Source organism: Asparagus officinalis, chromosome 6 (assembly GCF_001876935.1).
Source record: "Asparagus officinalis chromosome 6, Aspof.V1, whole genome shotgun sequence".
Classification (NCBI taxonomy): Eukaryota; Viridiplantae; Streptophyta; class Magnoliopsida; order Asparagales; family Asparagaceae; genus Asparagus; species Asparagus officinalis.
Window position 1 is genome coordinate 1,805,576 of NC_033799.1, and position 23,086 is coordinate 1,828,661.

At 37.4% G+C, this 23,086-nt stretch overlaps 1 protein-coding gene and 1 pseudogene across 1 annotated transcript; both read right to left on the minus strand.

Moving 5' to 3' along the window:
- LOC109844698 (molybdenum cofactor sulfurase-like) lies at positions 1,400–18,632 on the minus strand. Its single transcript, XM_020413815.1, has 8 exons — positions 18,559–18,632; positions 16,102–16,204; positions 15,510–15,633; positions 14,776–14,864; positions 14,077–14,178; positions 11,880–11,967; positions 1,956–2,057; positions 1,400–1,603 (listed from the first exon to the last, which is right to left on the minus strand). Exons 1-8 carry the CDS (start codon positions 18,630–18,632, stop codon positions 1,500–1,502), a joined length of 786 nt encoding a protein of 261 aa, XP_020269404.1. The 3' UTR covers positions 1,400–1,499.
- On the minus strand, positions 14,849–22,642 carry LOC109844699 (annotated as a pseudogene).

A 23,086-nucleotide genomic window follows, 5' to 3' on the forward strand; every position in this document is an offset into this window, starting at 1 on the left:
AAAACTAGTGAGATTTGATGTGTATACAAACTTTACAAATTGGGAAATGAATAAAAAAAAATTCATTGACCAAAAAAAAACTAATAACATATAAGATATATATTCTACCAATTGAAATTTTTATTTATACAATAGCCATAAAGATCTCAATAATAACATATAAGATATATATTCTACCAATTGAAATTTTTATTTATACAATAGCCATAAAGATCTCAACACATAACATTTTTCAATATCATTTTCATATTAATATATGATCTTTTTCATTTTCATCACAAAAGCTAAAAAAATACAATTAAGTTCCAACAATAATTCTTCATAATTGTTTGGGCTACCAAATTATGGGGGCACCTATATAAATTGTACAAGGGTACCAGTATAAATTTCTATACCTATTAATTGAAAATCAAAATTTTTATGGTGCCATCTGCCACCATACCCACTTACATGGATCCGTCAATACGGATATGCCTTAGTAATGAAAATTCATATTTCATATCCATATCTGCTAAAATCGGATACGGACAAGGATATACATGCAGAAATTTAAGCAGATATACATGCGGATACAAAACGGATATGAGAAATCAAATATAATAAAAAAAGCATAGTTACAAAACAACAATGTTACTACAATTGCAAACACACCTTTCAAGGCGAATATAATTTTTGTGATTTAAGTGACGTTTTGGGTATTAATTAATTATACGTAGGAAATTAAAGAAGCAAACACAAATAGTTCATGTTACAAGTAGGTTTGTGAAGAGAACCTTGACATCCGAAGATTTCGAGTTGAGCTAGGCTACTATAATAGTACCCATTAAGTGCATACTATCAATCCAATGTAAATCTGAAATTCTGATTCCAAATTAGAAATTCAAGCAGATGTGATGTAATACCCATAAACCAGCAAGATACAAAAATTGCAATGATTTTGATGTCTTTTTAATCATGTAACACAGGTTAAAATAAGAAACTTCACAAAATTTCTCAAATGTTGATTTTAACAACATATAATACATCAATAAAATATGTTAAAAGCCCTCAAAATTCTATTTCTAGATAGTTGATGTGTTGTAGATCATATCTAATGGTGTGGAGTCGCAATTCTAAAGTTCAAATATTAAACTTAGATTAACAATAATAGTGTCCACATTTTTTAAGCTCCTGACACCAGCATAGTTCAACTCGAAAATTTTAATCTGACAATAGAAGCATAAATAATTGAACTAAGATAAACTTGAAAATATCGATCGTGTTAGGAATATTTATATAGGGATCACACTAGGTTTCATTTTTGAAGTTATCAGAGTATCAAAATAGTATAAGAATCAACAGATTATCAAAAAGTAGAAATAATCAATATACCGAAAAAAATTCAAAGAGCTGACTGCATTTGAATATTCATGCATACATAATTCCTTCAAAGACTTTCAAATTCAAACCCACACAACTTCCTCAGTCCTCCAAATCCATCTCATACTGGTCAAGGACCACTACATTGCAAAAGGTACATCACAAATTTTATAGCATTGGACATAAATAAAATTGTCGGTTTCTCCATCTATATTTCCGCTATAGCACTTTACAACAGTAGTTTCTGCCATCAGCAACTTAATATTAACCACACATTGTTCGGGATATATCTAGCATTTCATATAAAAGATAACAGGATATATGCTTTAAAATAAGTACAATGAGATGTTTACTCCTCAATCACTTTTAATGACTTGGACAAAACTTAACTATAGCCCATTAAATAATAGATTGTGAAAATTGCGTCAAACATATAACGTCGAAAAAAAAACTATTTTTTTCACAGGAAAAAATAGTTTAAACTTTCCTAAATCCACAATGACGGGGGAAAATGCGTATGGGAGTATAATAGGATAGGAAATGAGAAATTAATATGTATATAAGTAAATTATGTACAGCAGAAAGAAAGAAAGTACCTGTATTACTCAAGGGCCAGCTTTGCACACTGAATCCCGCACAAGATTTTACTGGATAGATTGTGATGGATTTCAGATGTACTCCCCCAACAAACTGCCTCCCTGAAAAGTCCGTATTTCTCAAACATCACAAGTCAAGATACTTTATTTACTTCTAAAAGACTGCTTTATTTAGAACTAAATACTAGCAATAAAGAAATATTTACTTAACAGAGCCGGACTACTATAGTAAATAAGAGCACCCGGTATCCTCATACCACAACCAAAACTTACCTACAACCTTTCTTTGTTACTTCTTGACTGCATAAACTCATATATTACAAATCTTCCGGATCATTAGATTACAAGTTTCCAGAAGCGCTCTTTAGAAAATCTACACTACTCTCTTCTGATCATTGCTTTTGTATATAATCAATTAGGCCCAACTAATGCCCATATTCTGACAATATAAGACCCAATTTTTGTTTGCCTTAAGATGTCTGATCGCTGGATATAAAAAGAGACGGAAAATATCTAAATAAGAATAGAAGTTTGATAAATTTATCAGCATGTCACTCTGAAATGACAAACTTAACATATAATCAATTCCACAATATAATATCTTCGTGAGGGTTGCTGAAATGAGAAGATGATATTCATCAAACCAAATGGAACCTAGAAATTTATTATAGAAATAGTCTAGCTAGGCACTGGCTACACAAACTGTATGAACACTATGCAAAAGCTTAAGCTAATCCACAGCAGTCTAATGATGTATATCAAGCAAATTTAACACTTGCAGGTACCTATCAATTAGACCTTCGGTCAACATTGAAAAGCTTTCCTGGTTAAATAATTGCTTGAAATGGAACATTATTAATAACAAAGTCTGAATCAAGGGCTTCTTCAAACTTTATAGAATGACACCACACTTTCCTATGAACTTGCACCCTACAGGAATATCACTCAATATCATACACCCCAAGTACGCCAGTAACAACTCTTGACCCAAGAAGCTTTAAGTAAGCATGTATTAGGCCAGCTGAAAGCCATTACTCTTACTTTTCCTTTCCGACCAGGAATTATAGTCAGACAAATATCTCAAGTCTCAACTATCTCCATTTTAAGTACAAATATACTAGATAGACCATTCATTTGGCTCTGGGCCTCACTAGCATCCTTAGTGTAAAACCCCATAATTTTGAAAATACTATGGTAAATAGTAATAAATGAGTTATATTATGATAAATATCATTTATTGATGAATGAGTATGTTTGAAATCGATTAGTGATCGATTTAAGTATATATATACACATAATATAATAGTGTAAGTATGCAAGTGTGCACAAAAACCTGTAGGCTGAAATACGTCTCTAATCAGTCGACCGATAGCTGCTCATCGGTCGACCGATCGAAGGTTATCAGTCGACCGACAGGAGGCAGTTTCCTATTAAGTTTGGGTTTCTAGTTTTATTGTTTTGATTCGGGTTTGCATGTATATATATGAGTATATATACCCGAAATTTCTCTTTTTCATCATATTTTTGAACCCTAGCAGCCATCCTCTCCCCTAAGCAAACCCTAGAGCTTATTTTGTGAGTTTTTAGGAGCTTTGTGAAGCAAATACCAAGAAGAGGGTGAGATCGTCGGTGTTTGGCGAAGGAGAATTTGCTGTCTTGCATATTTGGGGATTCTAGCACGTGTTGAAGCGAGTTTCATCTCCTCCAAACTCATCCCCTATTTTCTTTGGTTTTATTTCAGTATTTGATTGGTTCTAAAACCTATTTTAAGTATAAAGATCACATCTTTAAACATACACGATGTAAAGATTTAACCTTTTTGATTTAAAAAATATAAAATATATTTCCAGATGTGGATTTAAGTTTTGAACGTGATTTAACATGAGTTTTTTTATTAAAGTTAATTGTTTTAATGATAATCTTACACATATGACACATATGAACATGTTAAGAGTTTCCGTTAAATTCTCAAATTTGTTTTTGTGTTTTCATGCAATAGAAATAACCCTAATTATGTTAATTTAAGTTTTAAATATGAGTTTTATTGAGAAATTTCAATTTTCGATGAATTTATGAGACAATTCAAACAATTACAAAAATCTAGAATTTTGGCTCCGATCGGTCAACCGACCAAGGGTGTTCGGTCAACCGACGCGTGTTTTGCAGGAAAACTAAATCACTCTGATCGGTAGGGGTGCCAAACCATATCTGTATCCGATGAAATATTCGTAACCGTATCCGTTAGGATATAGATATGGTAACTCAAATCTATAACCGATAGGATATGGTTACAGATATGATTTTGTAGTAAAATATTTGTAAATGTATCCGAAAATATCCGAAACCAATATCTGTATCCGAAAATATCCGAATACATATTGGTTATACTCTTACGATAGTTTCAGTTCTTAGATTATAGATTTATGGTTAATTTAAATGATCAAGATGTCTAATCTTAGCTTTTCAATCATAATGAACATAATAACGAACTCTTTTGTATCATATGACTATTTTTTTGAATACTATCTAGTTTTTTCATATCCTTTTTGCATCCGCATGCATATCCGTTTATATATCTGCATCTATATCTGTAACCGTATCCGATTTTGGTGGATATAGATATGGATTTTTCCTACCGACATATATTTGTATCCGTATCTGAGATGGATAAGCGGATATGGATATGGTAAGTGTCATATCCGAGTTGTATCCGCTCTGTTAACACCCCTATTGATCGGTCGACCGGGCAAAGGCCAGTCGACCGATGAGAGTTGTTTTGTGCACGTTATGCAAACCATCGGTCGTCGATGGCACATGATCGGTCGACCGATCTGGGTTATTTTGCATATGTTGTTTCTTTCTCTTATGTTTTTGATCGCGAACACAAAGTAGTACAAGTCGCACGTCGATACACGTGCATTGTTTACAAACATACACACATGGATATTAAGCACACATGAGCGTTGGAAGGTGCGTAACATATATTTGAGTTTGTCATAATAGAAATTGACATATGTATTGTATTTCATAATAGTATAGATGCTTGAGTGAGTTAGTTGGTATATTACAATGAGATCGCGGTAGACTACACTCAGAGTGCTTAGTTGGTATGCTGCAATGAGACCGTAACAGACTACAATCTGTTGTGCATCATTGTTTTCCGGGATAGGGTGATATGTCTATTTCGCAGAGCGATTGAGTAAGGTGGGTAATGCCACAGGATTTTGTAAGCGCCTTACAAAAGCGTCGTTGTATTAGATAGAGGATTTCACAGATTACATTCATGCTCCCATATTTGTTATCCGAGAGTAGGGTATAAGACTGAGGTTGTTATACACGGTAAATGTTATGTGAGTTTCCTTGACTAGGGATATTATACTTATGAATGTACCATCTACCCGAGGGTAGTATGATTTGACGTGATTTGTACTGGATGAGGTTTGTTACAGTGTTGTTTTTTTTTTTTTTTTTTCATTCAAATGATTTGGAGTTAGTATGTAGCGATTCACAATTTGAGATACGAGGTATATACATGAGGGTTTTCTTGTTTGGATTATTTCGCTCGACGTACCCATTCTCGTGTCATAGATTTCTAAATATCAATTTCCGCTTAGTTCAGGATAGATGTTTTATATGTCTATATGTACTAACTTATATTTTTATATACTATTAACCCCCTCCCCTGGGGGCGATGGAGATGATCCAAGGTTACTGATAGCGGATCGCGGCCCGTCGTGGCGAGGTACCACTTAGGCTATTGTGGCAAAATAACGGCAAATAAAGCACAGTCGAATAGCGATCAAATATAAAAATCACGCAAATATGAAATGAATAGGGCGTCCTCCGTAGTAAAAGAGCGGCAGGGGCTAAATAATAAGAAAATTTATATAAAAATCTAAAAAAATTATTTTTTGATTGCAACTGCTTATTATGAATGAAGAAACTAGAATAATTTTATTGATTGCAGTTGCCGACAATTTTAGAAGTTGGACCTAATGAAGGACAGAATGAGTCAAATTTTGATTGCAGCTGCTCATTATGAAGATCAAGCCATTTATCACATATATAAATTAGTTAGTTGTAAATTTCTTATATTATCAGTGACGATAAATAACAATTGATAAGCTTGTTGTATGAAATATGAATGGATTATGAAGAAATTCAAGAAATATAGCATCATAATTAGTTTAGGGGAGTTGATTACTTATTTCTCTGTTGCGTACGAAGTCGCTGCCAACAGAGATGGAGATGTTGACGTTGAAGCCTGGAAGTCTGTCGTCGGAGGTTGTTGGTGCAGGAGCCTGCTCAGCCTGGAAATCGCCTCGTCGGTCATCGTTGGAAGTTATCGGAGGAGGAGCTTGGACCGATGCAATCGGGAGTGGGAAAGAGCTTGGACGTCGTCGCTGGAAGTTGTCGTCGCTGGAAGTGAGTCGTCGCTGGAGCTTGGACGGCAATGAAAGTCAGTCGTCGTTGGAGCTTGGACGGTAATGGAAGTCAGTCGTCGCTGGAGCTTGGACAACAATAGAAGTCGTCGGCGGTGAGTTAAGGAGCAGCAGTCGGGACTCGGGAGTAAGTGAGAGGCGGCTAGGGCACAAATAGGGTTCGGGAAACTAAGGGGAGGGGTTCAAGTTTAGTGGGTACGTGGGTCGGGTTCGGGTCGGGTTCGGGGGTAATTCACGTTTAAAACCTAATGCAGGTAACAGCAGGGTTAGTGCTTAAAAGCGCTAAAACGCGCTATTACGCGCTATTCGAACACAAAGCGGTTTTTACCGCTTAAGCTCGACGCAAATGCCTTAAGTGTAGCGCTGACCCCCCGCTTCTGCTATTCGTGACGCTATAGCAGCGTTTTTTGCCGCTTTTTATAACAGTGAGATGATCTCGCTAGCGCTTTGACTCTCGTTGTTGCCCCTTTTTCCAGGCAGCGAGTCAGGCGCACAAAAAGTCGCAAGTAGACGGGGACTCAGTTTAGCTCACCATTAGTTATTTATATTAGTAGTATATTTGTGCTCCACAGTAGATATTGTTTATTTTCAGGCATTTAGAGTTGTATATCATTTTATAAAGGTCGAGTGCCTTGGTACTATTTCAGTTGACTCATATGTATTGAGATACTTCATTTTTACTTCATTATATCAGTTGTACTCTCATTTATTCAGTTGGAATATGATCATGATTATTTGGATCTCTTTCTCTATATCATGTTCATTGCATTATTACATTTATTCTATCTGCTTGTACATACACTTGTTTATTATTGATTCCACTAGAGAGATATTACTGTGACACAGAAACGTGTTATTACACAGTATGGATGCATGGCAGGTTTGACATCCTTAGGTTTATTTTGGACTACAACCTTGTGTGAAACCAGGGGCGTCACACTTAGGCACTACCATCCAGGGCTAATCATGTACACAACAGCAGGATTCCCACCATCATGGGCAAACCAGACCATGGTCACATCCCAACACAAAAGACTTCACATCAAGATTTGCGACCCTAGGCCTCTTCGCTACCACATTTTGGACTTTCCTCTAGCACTATCCCCCAGAATAATGAACATAATAACGAACTCTTTTGTATCATATGACTATTTTTTTGAATACTATCTAGTTTTTTCATATCCTTTTTGCATCCGCATGCATATCCGTTTATATATCTGCATCTATATCTGTAACCGTATCCGATTTTGGTGGATATAGATATGGATTTTTCCTACCGACATATATTTGTATCCGTATCTGAGATGGATAAGCGGATATGGATATGGTAAGTGTCATATCCGAGTTGTATCCGCTCTGTTAACACCCCTATTGATCGGTCGACCGGGCAAAGGCCAGTCGACCGATGAGAGTTGTTTTGTGCACGTTATGCAAACCATCGGTCGTCGATGGCACATGATCGGTCGACCGATCTGGGTTATTTTGCATATGTTGTTTCTTTCTCTTATGTTTTTGATCGCGAACACAAAGTAGTACAAGTCGCACGTCGATACACGTGCATTGTTTACAAACATACACACATGGATATTAAGCACACATGAGCGTTGGAAGGTGCGTAACATATATTTGAGTTTGTCATAATAGAAATTGACATATGTATTGTATTTCATAATAGTATAGATGCTTGAGTGAGTTAGTTGGTATATTACAATGAGATCGCGGTAGACTACACTCAGAGTGCTTAGTTGGTATGCTGCAATGAGACCGTAACAGACTACAATCTGTTGTGCATCATTGTTTTCCGGGATAGGGTGATATGTCTATTTCGCAGAGCGATTGAGTAAGGTGGGTAATGCCACAGGATTTTGTAAGCGCCTTACAAAAGCGTCGTTGTATTAGATAGAGGATTTCACAGATTACATTCATGCTCCCATATTTGTTATCCGAGAGTAGGGTATAAGACTGAGGTTGTTATACACGGTAAATTTTATGTGAGTTTCCTTGACTAGGGATATTATACTTATGAATGTACCATCTACCCGAGGGTAGTATGATTTGACGTGATTTGTACTGGATGAGGTTTGTTACAGTGTTGTTTTTTTTTTTTTTTTTTCATTCAAATGATTTGGAGTTAGTATGTAGCGATTCACAATTTGAGATACGAGGTATATACATGAGGGTTTTCTTGTTTGGATTATTTCGCTCGACGTACCCATTCTCGTGTCATAGATTTCTAAATATTAATTTCCGCTTAGTTCAGGATAGATGTTTTATATGTCTATATGTACTAACTTATATTTTTATATACTATTAACCCCCTCCCCTGGGGGCGATGGAGATGATCCAAGGTTACTGATAGCGGATCGCGGCCCGTCGTGGCGAGGTACCACTTAGGCTATTGTGGCAAAATAACGGCAAATAAAGCACAGTCGAATAGCGATCAAATATAAAAATCACGCAAATATGAAATGAATAGGGCGTCCTCCGTAGTAAAAGAGCGGCAGCGGCCGGAACGGCGCATTGCATCCAACAGGCCAGGAATCCGGTCGGGAGAACGACAAAGGCGGCGAGAACCAGACACAGACACACGGGAAAGAGCCCGAGACGAGGAACACTCTCGAGCGAAGAAGGCCTATCCTATACGGAAGCCAACGACGAGATGAAAGCCGGCAGCGGCCGGTATATTTAAATATTCTAAATAATAAGAAAATTTATATAAAAATCTAAAAAAATTATTTTTTGATTGCAACTGCTTATTATGAATGAAGAAACTAGAATAATTTTATTGATTGCAGTTGCCGACAATTTTAGAAGTTGGACCTAATGAAGGACAGAATGAGTCAAATTTTGATTGCAGCTGCTCATTATGAAGATCAAGCCATTTATCACATATATAAATTAGTTAGTTGTAAATTTCTTATATTATCAGTGACGATAAATAACAATTGATAAGCTTGTTGTATGAAATATGAATGGATTATGAAGAAATTCAAGAAATATAGCATCATAATTAGTTTAGGGGAGTTGATTACTTATTTCTCTGTTGCGTACGAAGTCGCTGCCAACAGAGATGGAGATGTTGACGTTGAAGCCTGGAAGTCTGTCGTCGGAGGTTGTTGGTGCAGGAGCCTGCTCAGCCTGGAAGTAATCGCCTCGTTGGTCATCGCTGGAAGTTGTCGGAGGAGGAGCTTGGACCGATGCAATCGGGAGTGGGAGAGAGCTTGGACGTCGTCGCTGGAAGTTGTCGTCGCTGGAAGTGAGTCGTCGCTGGAGCTTGGACGGCAATGGAAGTCAGTCGTTGCTGGAGCTTGGACGGTAATGGAAGTCAGTCGTCGCTGGCTATGAAGCACAGACACACATAACATGAAGCCGTGTCGTGTTGTGTCCGTGTCGGACACACGTGTCGAACACACGTATCCTATTATTTTTTAGGATTTGCCTCGTGTCGGTGTTGTGTCGGATGGCCGTGTCGGATCTGTGTCCGTGCTACATAGGTCGCTGGAGCTTGGATAGCAATAGAAGTCGTCAGCGGTGAGTTAAGGAGCAGCAGTCGGGACTCGGGAGTACGTGAGAGGCGGCTAGGGCACAAATAGGGTTCGGGAAACTAAGGGGAGGGGTTCAAGTTTAGTGGGTATGTGGGTCGGGTTCGGGTCGGGTTCGGGGGTAATTCACGTTTAAAACCTAATGCAGGTAACAGCAGGGTTAGCGCTTTTAAGCGCTAAAACACGTTGTTACGCGCTATTCAAACACAAAGCAGTTTTTACCGCTTAAGCTCGCCGCAAATGCCTTAAGTGTAGCGCTGACCCCCCGCTTCTGCTATTCGCGACGCTATAGCAGCGTTTTTTGCCGCTTTTTACAACAGTGAAATGATCTCGCTAGCGATTTGACGCTCGTTGTTGCCCCTTTTTCCAGGCAGCGAGTCAGGCGCACAAAAAGTCACAAGTAGACGGGGACTCAGTTTAGCTCGTCATTAGTTATTTATATTTGTAGTATATTTGTGCTCCACAGTAGATATTGTTTATTTTTAGGCATTTAGAGTTGTATATCATTTTATAAAGGCCGAGTGCCTATGTATTATTTCAGTTGACTCATATGTATTGAGATACTTCATTATATCAGTTGTACTCTCATTTATTCAGTTGGAATATGATCATGATTATTTGGATCTCTTTCTACTTCATTATATCAGTTGTACTCTCATTTATTCAGTTGGAATATGATCATGATTATTTGGATCTCTTTCTCTATATCATGTTCATTGCATTATTACTTTATTCAGTTGGAATATGATCATGATTATTTGGATCTCTTTCTCTATATCATGTTCATTGCATTATTATATTTATTCTATCTGCTTGTACATACACTTGTTTATTGTTGATTCTACTAGAGAGATATTATTGTGACACTGAAACGTGTTATTGCATAGTGTGGATGCATGACAGGTTTGACATCTTTGGGTTTATCTTAGACTACAACCTTGTGTGAAACCAGGGGCGTCACACTTAGGCACTACCATCCAGGGCTAATCATGTACACAACAGCAGGATTCCCACCATCATGGGCAAACCAGACCATGGTCACATCCCAACACAAATGACTTCACATCAAGATTTGCGAACCCTAGGCCTCTTTGCTACCACATTTTGGACTTTCCTCTAGCACTATCCCCCAGAGAACTTTGCCTCACATCAAATTTCAGTCCCCACACGAACTATAATGTGTGCTATAATGTGGGCTATGCTGATACTTCCAAGGAAAATCTGGACCTATTGGACAGTAATACCAATCCTAAATGTTGGATTCCTGTCATGTCGATAAAACTTCCCCTCCATCCTATATGAACGTCATTAGTAAGAATTTAGCAAAAGATTCCCAACAATAAGTATGCAAAGAACTCAACAGGAGCAATCATACGGAACACATGGCCTCTAAAAATAATCTGCAGTCATATAAAATAGATAACCCCCTGTGGCTAACAAGACTTGCAATGTCCAGCATGATGAACCACAAGATCCTGGTGAATGCCCTCTGCAGCCAACATCTTAACCACCAATATTCTTGTGGTTGAACGCCACAGTCCAAACATGAAAGACGAGCAAGGAAATAGGCGGACAATAAAGAGTCAAAGACCCACTCCCACAACAGAGGACGTAGGATGTTGTTCTTTAGATTAATAAGGTTAATTAAGAATATTTCAGTAATATACAAAAATAGTTAATTTTTTTTTAAAATATATAAGGTAAGATCCCAAAAACATTTCCTAACAGTTATAACAGAGGATAAACTTAAGGGTCGACGACAATTGCAGGGTAAGTAACAATTGTGATGATTTTGGAGTAATTTTAATAATTCCTATAAGGTAATCAGCTCACTGCTCATGATACGTTCGCTTTCACTGTAAGAAATAAGAATAACAATGGTAACACAGAAATGCATACTTAAAATGTTAAGGGCAATCCAAAGTGAAAAGAAAATTTACCAGTAAATAATTGTGTTTCAAATGGATATGCATCCCTGGATAAATTTGGCTTTACTACGAAAGAAGATACTACAAACTTCAGAAATTTCTGCAAAAGGAAAATTAATTTGAACTTCTTAAAAACCCATCAAAATGAATAACTATTCAGGAAGTTTAGAGGAATAATAGAAATAAAATTGCAGCAATTGTACAGAGAAAGAATGGTGAATGCTGCCACATCTTCATATTTAGAACCATACAATAGGAGGACCCAGCATTGAACTACCGAACTAAGTTTTCAAAGTGGTTAGATACTAAAACTTAGATGCGATATTTGAAGCTCTACTATCTAACTTCTTATTCATGTACCAAATGCATGATGATATACGATATTTGAAGCTCTACTATCTAACTTCTTATTCATGTACCAAATGCATGATGATATACATTAAATGCTAACAAGGAGGTAACAGATGATACCACTTCTTATTCATGTACCAAATGCATGATGATATACATTAAATGCTAACAAGGAGGTAACAGATGATACCGGTTCCTCTAGATAAAAGCCCTTAAAAAATACAAACGCAGAACTGCCATTTAAAGTTGGATAATTAGCGTTGCCTCTGCTAGGTATTTCGGGTGACCCAAAAGAAACAACTTCTGTACGTTGCACATGATCAATTTCTAACTACATTTATAAAGCTTCCTTAGTAGCTCCAACTCACTTAACATTTGTTTAAGATCGTTGCCCAAATTTCCATGGGTTCACTTCAATGTACAGTAGTTCCATCAGGTTAATGAGAGGTCAAAGCAGAGTTGCTAAAGGCACTTGAGTATGATAAGGTAGCTTCATGTTTAACCTTCAAGTGGAAATCCCTCCCCTATGTAGAGGCAAGGATGGGAGTTATCGACCTGATTATTCCAAAAAGAAAAATAATCTATGGACAGCAGAGTATTTTTAGAGAGGTCCAGACCTCCTAAAGAAACAAATTGAAACAAGGTGGTGAATCAACACCATACTCTTTGTTCAGAGAACATCATACTTCCTTTGCAATCTGGGCATCAAGGATAGTAGCACAGAAGAATTTAGTCACACTACAAGCATACAGCTGCATAGGAAACAAATTCCCTTAGGATATTGTAGGCCACATAGAATAGGCTGAAAGTCCTCTAGTAGACAATGTTAGTTTTTGATGTTTGAGAAGCAGAGATGTCAGGGATGGCAGAAAGTAGTCTTAATGCAATATCTCAAACTTGCCGATAGTTTTAAATCTAAAGCAATAAAAAAAACCAGAATCACATCAAGCTACAACAATGTTGACGCATGATTACTTACATGTTTGTTAACAAAAAGTTCAAGATGTAAAACAGATAAGCCCACAGGTACAAATAACATATAGAGCCAACTCCAGCAGTAGCTAGTAGCAAAGGCATAGAATAAGACCATATTATAAGTAAAGGGCTTATTCTATGCCTTTGATACTAATAACTGCTGGGGTTGCGTCTGTCTGTAATTTGTATTTATGTGCATCTTTTTTACACCTTTAACCTTTTTGTTAACAAACTCTAATCATGTGCCAATGTTGTTGCAGCTTTAATTGTGATTGTAGAAAGTTGTGATGTAAATTAATTGACCTCCTGCTGATTTATTTTCATTCATCATTGTTCTTCTTTGAATGGAGGCTGCATCCCGATCTTTAACCTAGTACCCCCAATTACCCAATCCCTTGCTTTATCATTGAGCCAAGCTCAAAGGCACCTGGCGATCCATTGGTCAAACAATTCTTAAATATAGGCAAAAACTTATCGAATTTGAGAACCTGACTTGTGAAGATTACATTTCAAGTTGTGATCCTAAAAAAGCTTAACGTGATCCTGAGAAGAAGACCTACATTTCAAGTACAAATAGCTTAAATTTGTTGCATCCATGCAAGCAAGAGTTAGAGCATAAACACTAATCAGATGCTAAAAGGGCTTAAGTGCCTTTGCAAATAAATCAGATTGGAAAAATCACGTAGACATATCTCGGGACAGATTCCAAATCTCCACAGAAAGAGAAAAGCTTCTTCTTCTTTGCTGTACATATATCATTGGAAGGTAGGAACAATAATTTTGCAAAATGACCTATAAAATTACAACTTACACGCAAAATAAGAATTTATCAATGCCCCAATAGGAATTAAAGCAGTTGAAAAACAAATAGGTGGTAATTTACCTCTGCATCCTCAAATGTTGACATATTACTGAATGATACCCTAACAGCACCTGTTGGTTTCCCATTCAATATGTCGTTATCATCCCAGCAAACATGGCCAGCCTTCCATGAATACCAATATCAGTGTTACATTTAAGTTCTACTGTACTAGTGTAAGCATTGCATGTTCATCATCTATTGAGTTTGCAGGCAAGTAGCATAACTGAAATTAAAATTACTTAGTTACGGTTTCCGTAATGTTTCAAATTTGCAGTCATGTTGCCCGGTATTTAAATGAATGCTAAAGGTGCATTTATTAGGATAGAATGGAATAAGGAGTCTCTCCTCGTACCACTCAATAACAGATTAACAGTCAATAGGAAGAAAAGATGCAGCCAAGGTTTCAGTAAGCAATGATAAAATGGACACTGGTGTCAGCATCACTTACAACCTTTTAGGGATAAAGGTTCATTTGGATAAAGGGTTAATTGCAAAACAAATGAAATCCTACAGGACGTATGTGTCAAATTTGCCAACTGTTATAATGAATTCATCTAAAGACTGAAATGAGGGTTAAATGAACACAAAATGAAGTGCTAAAAGGAATAAATGAAATCATTAAATTTGTAATAGAATGAAAACTTTGAGACTGTTTTAATGATCCATTAAAAAAGTGCAATTAGCAAACCAATAAAAACAATATGCAAGGATGTGATGTACCTCAATATTGGAAAGAAGTTCAGAATGAGACAAACCAAGATTTTTAGCACATGCACCAGGATTGCACATGCACGGATAGCAGAAGCAGCCTGTCTACAATAAAGCCATCAAGTGGAAACCATGTCAAAAGGTGACCATGCTAACAATGTATCATTATCATTAAGCTTGAGCAGAAATTCAGCGTGAAAGACATTTTTGATACTTTTCAAATGTAACCCCTCCAGGTCTAGCATAGGTCTTTCGTATTTTAACAAGATTCAAATATTTCTGCAGTAGAGATGTGGGCACATAAACATGTTTATGCATAAACATATTGCATAATTTAGGCTATATAGAAAGTCTTATCACCTGAGACACAAAATGCTATCATATGTATAGTAGCTGTCATATTGTAGGTTGAATGCAGTATTGTCCCGTTTCATATGAACTGACATGTATATCTCCAGGTCACCTACAACATCTTGCATTTTGTACACACGCAGTTACATATATACATTACACGTGTACACGAGAGTTTGTCTATCCACAGACAAAAATATGGCACGATTGAAGACATTTATTTGTTGACTATGCCTATGGCTTAATTTGATAAGCTTTTAGAAATTTTCAAATCTCCCTTTTATCGTGCCACAGATGTCTATGCATGTCTGTGTGAAGAGAAAGAACAAGTTGCAAAACATAGTTATTTGAGAAAAAGTTACTACACTTAATGACTGGCATTTGTCAAAACTTACCCGCAACTGGATCCCAGAATCCAGATAAAGAAGCTAATTTTTCCACTTCACGATATCCAAACCATGACCCATCATCCCTTTTCAAATTGAATGCAATTGTAGGACCCAGATCAGGAGGTAACACCTTGGAAAGAAACAAAAAAGAAAAATTATGTAGAAACAATGAGTATAATGAATAAAATAGAGAAGCCTGATGCAGATATATTTTACACACTGTAAAATTGCATATGTATGCATTATGTTACAAGTGCGGTGTCTACAATGCAAAATTAGTCACTATAAACATGTAAATTCTGCAAAAGTAACAGCAAGACTAGAATATCAAATGCATTATCTCACATTCACTCTTGTCAAGATGCATTAAATTGAATCCCAAAGACCAATTTGATATAGGAAATATAACATTAACGTTTCAAAGCAGAATCCCCAAAAGCTATCCATTTCTATCTCACAAAACGGAAATCAAAATGCTAAACTAACCGCATACATACTTCACATATTCAGTAACCAACAGCAACTTCGCAAAGTAATAACACGAATAAAGAGACACTAAGGAATCAATTGTCTATTAACTACATATACATATCTAAACCTTGGTCATGTTGCTTCCATAAAGTGTGCAGAGATCTGATCCATTCTCATGCTTCAAGCTCACTATAGCATTCCTCACATAGGTGGCAAGAGATGCTGTATGCCTAAAAAGGGGGGAATATGTTAAATACTTGCACGCAGAATACAACATCTTGCGAAGAAAGATTGCTCAAGTGACATAATGATGAATAATAAAGGAAGAGTTAATACAAATTTCTATTCAAAAAGAATTTTAATAATTCAAAAGCTAAATACAACAGTAAGCAGCATCAACACCTTTACTCGAGGATCATATGCTCACGTTGCTTTACAGTTACAGCTTATTATACATCTGATAAGGTTACTATATAATGCATCACAACCAAGATAATGCGTAAATTAAAAGACACCTCAAGGAAATTGCAGATGATCTAATACGTAAGTGATTAGAATAACAAGGAGAACAAGTGAAAAACAAGGAGAACAACAAAATTTTGAACCTACTATTTACAAGAATCATTCTTTTATTCAGTTTTGTTAAGGTTATCTCCTCCGCTAAGTTAACCATTATTGTATCTTTCTTAATTGGTTAAAATCAAGTTCTCTTAGGCCTACCACTTGTCCTTTCTCAATTAATTATAGCAGTACCAATTTTTCTTACTAGTGCATTTAATGGATTCCATTGCACAAGGTCAAACCATCTCAGTTGATTTACTCGTGTCTTATCCTCAATTCAAGCAATCTCTTAACTTTTTATCAATGCACTCATTTCTTATCTCATCTCTTACTGTATATCCACACATGCATTCTACCATTTTCATTTCTGCTATAATCATGTCTCTGCGCATGTCATTTCTTAATTGCCCAACATTGTGATCCATAAAATGGTGTTGGTCTTTTAATTGTCCTATAGAATTTTTCTTGCTCTCCTGGTTAGGATATGAATTCTCTCTAAGAATTTCAGAATAAGATTTGCGCCAAATATAAAAGGGCAAAAAAAGGAAAGCAGTAAGTCCGATCACTTATTTAATGTGTTGTATAGCATGGGTGGATTGGTGGAAAGATAAAGTGAGTACTGAAAACAATACATCTTTAGAACGAGAAATGATTTTCTATTGTATTCTTAAGGTCCCTTTAACCACTACATCAAAACTCCGAAGTTATGATGAGGGTTTAGGATTATATTATTATATTCTAATATGCCCTCGCAGGTTAAGCACCCTTTTTTATGGGCCGAATTCTGGACGAATTCTGGACGCAGTGGTGTTAATTTTTAGAAAAATCCGCTTTAAATTTACGGTCGGTGGGATATGAACTTGGGTTGCTCTAGTACCATCTTAAGGTCCCTCTAACCATTACACCAAAACTCCAAAATTATGGTGAGGGTTGAGATTTATATTTTTATATTCTAACATGTATTAACCATACTCCAAAATGATATTGGATTGTGGATGAATCATTTCAAATGGAATACGGCTTGAAACTAGTTTAGTAAATGAGGATGCACAAAGAAAGGTAGATTAGAAAACATTGGATTAACCTGATCATGTACAAGTATTCATAACAAGTGATGGTATTCACTTCATTGTATGACATACAGTAAATGAAGACAAATTATGCCCGACTTGCTACCAGGTTGCTTTCATTTCATTGCTCAAAAACAATTCAAACAGAGATATGAAAATCTACAATAAATAGTAGCTGTATATTGCACCATAACCAACATGTAACGTAACAGAAGATTAATTGTAAATTCTGTGTTTTTTTTGGTGGGGAGAAAAACATAAATAACCAACAACTAACCTCCACTGAAATATTTTTTATTCAGAATCCTGGCTGCCTCTGTAAAAGAACATTGAAGGGCAGAAGCATAAAGAAATCAATCTCTGCTGTACATGACAAAGCTTGGTCTAGAAGAATGCACAAATAAAGTATTGAGATGCATCAGAGTGGAAAAAGAAGAATATGACTAAGGCAGCACTCTCCCACAATATATTTCGCGGTCAAAACCTTTTCAAAACACCTGATGCATGAAATATGAATGTAGCGTGCAGATTCAACAGCAAATCATTCCATTTCATACGATGCATGAATAATTGTGTCAATCTCTTCTTCTGCTCTAATTCATAATTCAAAATCTAGCAAGAACAACACTTTTGGAAATATTACTCCCAGCATTGATCTTGATTTTCAGTCCAATTGTATGTTATTTGTAAGGGTAAAACAAGTTGCATACCTAATTTTTTTGGCTTATTTTTATTACTTTCCTTCTAGTGCTTTTTCCCAATTAAATCTTACACAGATCTTAGGTTTGTTTCAGAAGCTATGTACAATCCAGATTAGCACAAAGATGTGCAAAAGAAGAGATCGTGACGTAATAGAGATTGTTGGATATCAGTTCAGATTTAGGTATCATCTAAAACGTTGATGGCCAAAGAGTACGCACAGACATATAGAGATGACTACCAAGGTAAATTACCCCCCATCACCCTGTGGCAAACATGACATGTGCATAACTCCCAATTTCTCCTGCAGCCAGTTACCTTTGGTCATTATACCAGTTTGATACCAAAAATACCTTCCTTAATGGTGTTTCCGTTGAGGACGTCTACATGGAAACCACTAGGTTTCATAGCTCAGAAATCAGAAGATGTGTATATAATGCAAAAGTAGAATACCTCTTGTCCTTTCTCCATTAATTATAGCAGTGCCAATTTTTCTTATTAGTGCATTTAAAGGTTTCCATTGCACAAGGTCAAACCATCTCAGTTGATTTACTCGTGTCTTACCCTCAATTCAAGCAATCTCTTAACTTTTTATCAATGCACTCATTTCTTATCTCACAAAATTTACATTGAAGTTTGAAAACTGGAGTTTACGAAAAACAATTATTGAGAAATTTATACTAAAAATGGCCGCACGTGCAATGCACATGAAAAACAACTTTTGAAAAATTTAGCCTGAAATGGCCTCACGTGCAACACACATGCACCATACGTTGAGGTAAATATCCGAAAAATAATATGCCAAACATATCCACCTCAAAATTGGACAGAACCGAGATTCGAATAAACCAGACCTTTGATACAAGGTGCACAAAAATTGGTCCTACAATGCTTGTTCAAATTGCTTCTTTCAGATGAAAGGTCCTCAGCAAAGATTTAGCTCTATCATGCGCATTCAATGCTCAAGAATGGAAGTGTGCCATCTTCAAGCAATTGCTCGATGCTTTCCCTTCTATTTACAAGGTCAACATCAGCTATTTAAGCAGAAACAGTACCTGAAAGATTCAAGATTTTTGTAACAAATTCATTAACCAGAGTCAATATTTGGAGAAAAACATAAATAACCAACAACTAACCTCCACTGAAATATTTTTTATTCAGAATCCTGGCTGCCTCTGTAAAAGAACATTGAAGGGCAGAAGCATAAAGAAATCAATCTCTGCTGTACATGACAAAGCTTGGTCTAGAAGAATGCACAAATAAAGTATTGAGATGCATCAGAGTGGAAAAAGAAGAATATGACTAAGGCAGCACTCTCCCACAATATATTTCGCAGTCAAAACCTTTTCAAAACACCTGATGCATGAAATATGAATGTAGCGTGCAGATTCAACAGCAAATCATTCCATTTCATACGATGCATGAATAATTGTGTCAATCTCTTCTTCTGCTCTAATTCATAATTCAAAATCTAGCAAGAACAACACTTTTGGAAATATTACTCCCAGCATTGATCTTGATTTTCAGTCCAATTGTATGTTATTTGTAAGGGTAAAACAAGTTGCATACCTAATTTTTTGGCTTATTTTTATTACTTGCCTTCTAGTGCTTTTTTCCCAATTAAATCTTACACAGATCTTAGGTTTGTTTCAGAAGCTATGTACAATCCAGATTAGCACAAAGATGTGCAAAAGAAGAGATCGTGACGTAATAGAGATTGTTGGATATCAGTTCAGATTTAGGTATCATCTAAAACGTTGATGGCCAAAGAGTACGCACAGACATATAGAGATGACTACCAAGGTAAATTACCCCCCATCACCCTGTGGCAAACATGACATGTGCATAACTCCCAATTTCTCCTGCAGCCAGTTACCTTTGGTCATTATACCAGTTTGATACCAAAAATACCTTCCTTAATGGTGTTTCCGTTGAGGACGTCTACATGGAAACCACTAGGTTTCATAGCTCAGAAATCAGAAGATGTGTATATAATGCAAAAGTAGAATACCTCTTGTCCTTTCTCCATTAATTATAGCAGTGCCAATTTTTCTTATTAGTGCATTTAAAGGTTTCCATTGCACAAGGTCAAACCATCTCAGTTGATTTACTCGTGTCTTACCCTCAATTCAAGCAATCTCTTAACTTTTTATCAATGCACTCATTTCTTATCTCACAAAATTTACATTGAAGTTTGAAAACTGGAGTTTACGAAAAACAATTATTGAGAAATTTATACTAAAAATGGCCGCACGTGCAATGCACATGAAAAACAACTTTTGAAAAATTTAGCCTGAAATGGCCTCACGTGCAACACACATGCACCATACGTTGAGGTAAATATCCGAAAAATAATATGCCAAACATATCCACCTCAAAATTGGACAGAACCGAGATTCGAATAAACCAGACCTTTGATACAAGGTGCACAAAAATTGGTCCTACAATGCTTGTTCAAATTGCTTCTTTCAGATGAAAGGTCCTCAGCAAAGATTTAGCTCTATCATGCGCATTCAACTCAACCAACATCGTCTTCAATCTCCGAACAAGCCCAACGGTCTCCTCCTCGCTCACCCCTGACGCCTGCCTCTTCTCCAACTTCCGACCTAGTTTATCCACGCAATCAACCAAAGGCTGCAACTTCTTGCTGTGATTTACTGTGACCTCAGGCCCATACCAAACCCCTGACATTGATGCAACAATCCTCTCCATTCTAGTTATAGCATCATGGACATTCGACATTATGCTTTCCATATGAGGGAGTAACTTCCCTTTTAAGAGCTCTTCAAGAGCAAGCTTCTCTAGAACTGGCAGTGACAGTACATCTTTCCACAGACAAATATTCCTCAGGAGCCGAACTGATGTCCCAAATCGATAAGCAGCTAATTGAGCAGCACCAGGCACAATTCTCGTCACGACGGAGCTCCACACCGGAACACTGAGGTCGGTAATGGCCTGCGTGAGCCGAGAGCAAACAACTGATAGTAGCTCTTGGAGGGCCTTACTCGAGACTGGAACATATGTGACGACTAAATTAGTGGCAAATACAGCATTCTCCGTTCTTTTTGTGCTGAACATATCCCAACAGTGTAAGATTTCATGGTGCAAGATGGGGAGAGCTACCTTTTCTACTAGCTCTGGGATAAGATTCGCATCGGCATCTTCAGGATCAAAATCTTCATCTCTTCCTGGTAACCCATAATCAAAAAGAAGCTTGTACCATTTCATTTCTTCGAAATCGGTCATATTATAAAGAGGGTCTCATTTCAGAAGCTCCAATCTCACATATGGAGAGAAGACATCAGGTGCACTCAAAGACATGTAGGCATCTCGGTAGCTTGAGAAGTGATGCTTCTTCCATCTCTCAAACCTTTCTTTAACAACAGAAAGGTTTGAGTACTCATCGGCTGCGTCGCTAAAGATTTGCTCAGCTGTTTGAAGCAATTCATCCCTTGTAGAAGTGTAAGCAGTGCTCTCACGGTCACTCTCATCGGTGGTAACCTCTCCTTCTAACTGCTTGCCAATAGAAGTCATTCTTCTAGAATCAGCCCGCGCTCTTATTCGCTTCCTTGCCTCAGCTCGCCGTGAGAAATCCATACGCTTCTGTAGATTAACATCCCTTCCAAACTCATCCAATTGAACCGGCAAATTCGAGCTCTCTCTCACTGCAGCTAAAGCATACGCTGTGCTGCATTTGTGGCAGGCAGATAACATAAGGCAGGCCGAGAGTCCTTTTGCTGAGGACCGAACATGGTGCACTAACCCCAGACTCAACTTCCCCGGTTTATCCACGATATCATGGCACAGCTCTTCTCTTTTCCACAGCTGCTGCCCCGTCTTCTCATGGAGCTCCTGATCTCCTCCTCCAAGCTCCTCTAATCACGAAAGCCTTGTCCTTACAAGAAATCACATGTCTACAGAAATTGAAGTCTCGGAAGCTGTTTGGGCATGAAAATATACCTGTCCCCGCTTCTTGAAGGCCACTTCTCCATACTGGTGATATCAGAAAGAGCATCTGCTAAGTTTTCTAATCTGTCTTCGCCCCGGATGCCATATTCGTTCGGCTTGTGAGAGTCCTTCAGCCTTATGATGTTCTTCCTTGAGAGGCCCGTGTAGCAATCTCCGCCTGTTGAGATATGACATTGTCTGAGAAGAAAAGGCGTAACTTCCAGGCACCGAACGGCGAGGACCAACAGCATGATATAAATTCTGTGGCTGTGGCATCTGAGGGCTAACACCGCTTAACACCTCTATGGACAGATATTCCTCAATGATTTCAATCCTTTTCGCAACCCCTTTCGAAATTGCTTCCTCTTCCCGATCTTCGCTCCTCTTCATCCCTCATCAATCCTCTGCGTTCAATCTCTCAGCAACCCTAGTATCAACAACTTGGAGGCCCTCTCCCTAAAACCTCCTCGAAAACCACCTTTTTTCGATTGCTCATCCCCTATCATCACGCAAACAAGCAATCCTACCATCTAAATTCATGATGCTCGCTCATCATAGACCACCATCCGATGCCCGAGTAGCCATCACTCCATCCAGCTGTCAAGTGATATAAAATCCGCTCCGCGCTCCACGACTGCTGGCCGGAGCCTTTCTGCCTTCCGGGCTTTAATGGCGAGCTATATGAGCCTGGCTCCGGTATCGAAGACAAACCTTTCCCTCTACCATCAATACCCAATTCGCCCAAACTTATCTTCCTCTGCTCCATCTGATTCCTCCTCACCTCTTCTTTTCTTTCTCGCTTAGGGTCCGGATCAATAGGAGACGATTGGGGGC

What these genes read in the sequence shown, in the direction of transcription:
- LOC109844698 (XM_020413815.1), bottom strand. Translation starts at nt 18,632, where the DNA reads ATGACCAAAGGTAACTGGCTGCAGGAGAAATTGGGAGTTATGCACATG. An exon ending in ATTCTGGGATCCAGTTGCGG is followed by an intron (nt 14,865 to 15,509) that starts GTAAGTTTTGAC and finishes TATTGTAGACAG; the next exon opens with GCTGCTTCTGCTATCCGTGC. An exon ending in CAACATTTGAGGATGCAGAG is followed by an intron (nt 11,968 to 14,076) that starts GTAAATTACCAC and finishes TTCCTTTTGCAG; the next exon opens with AAATTTCTGAAGTTTGTAGT.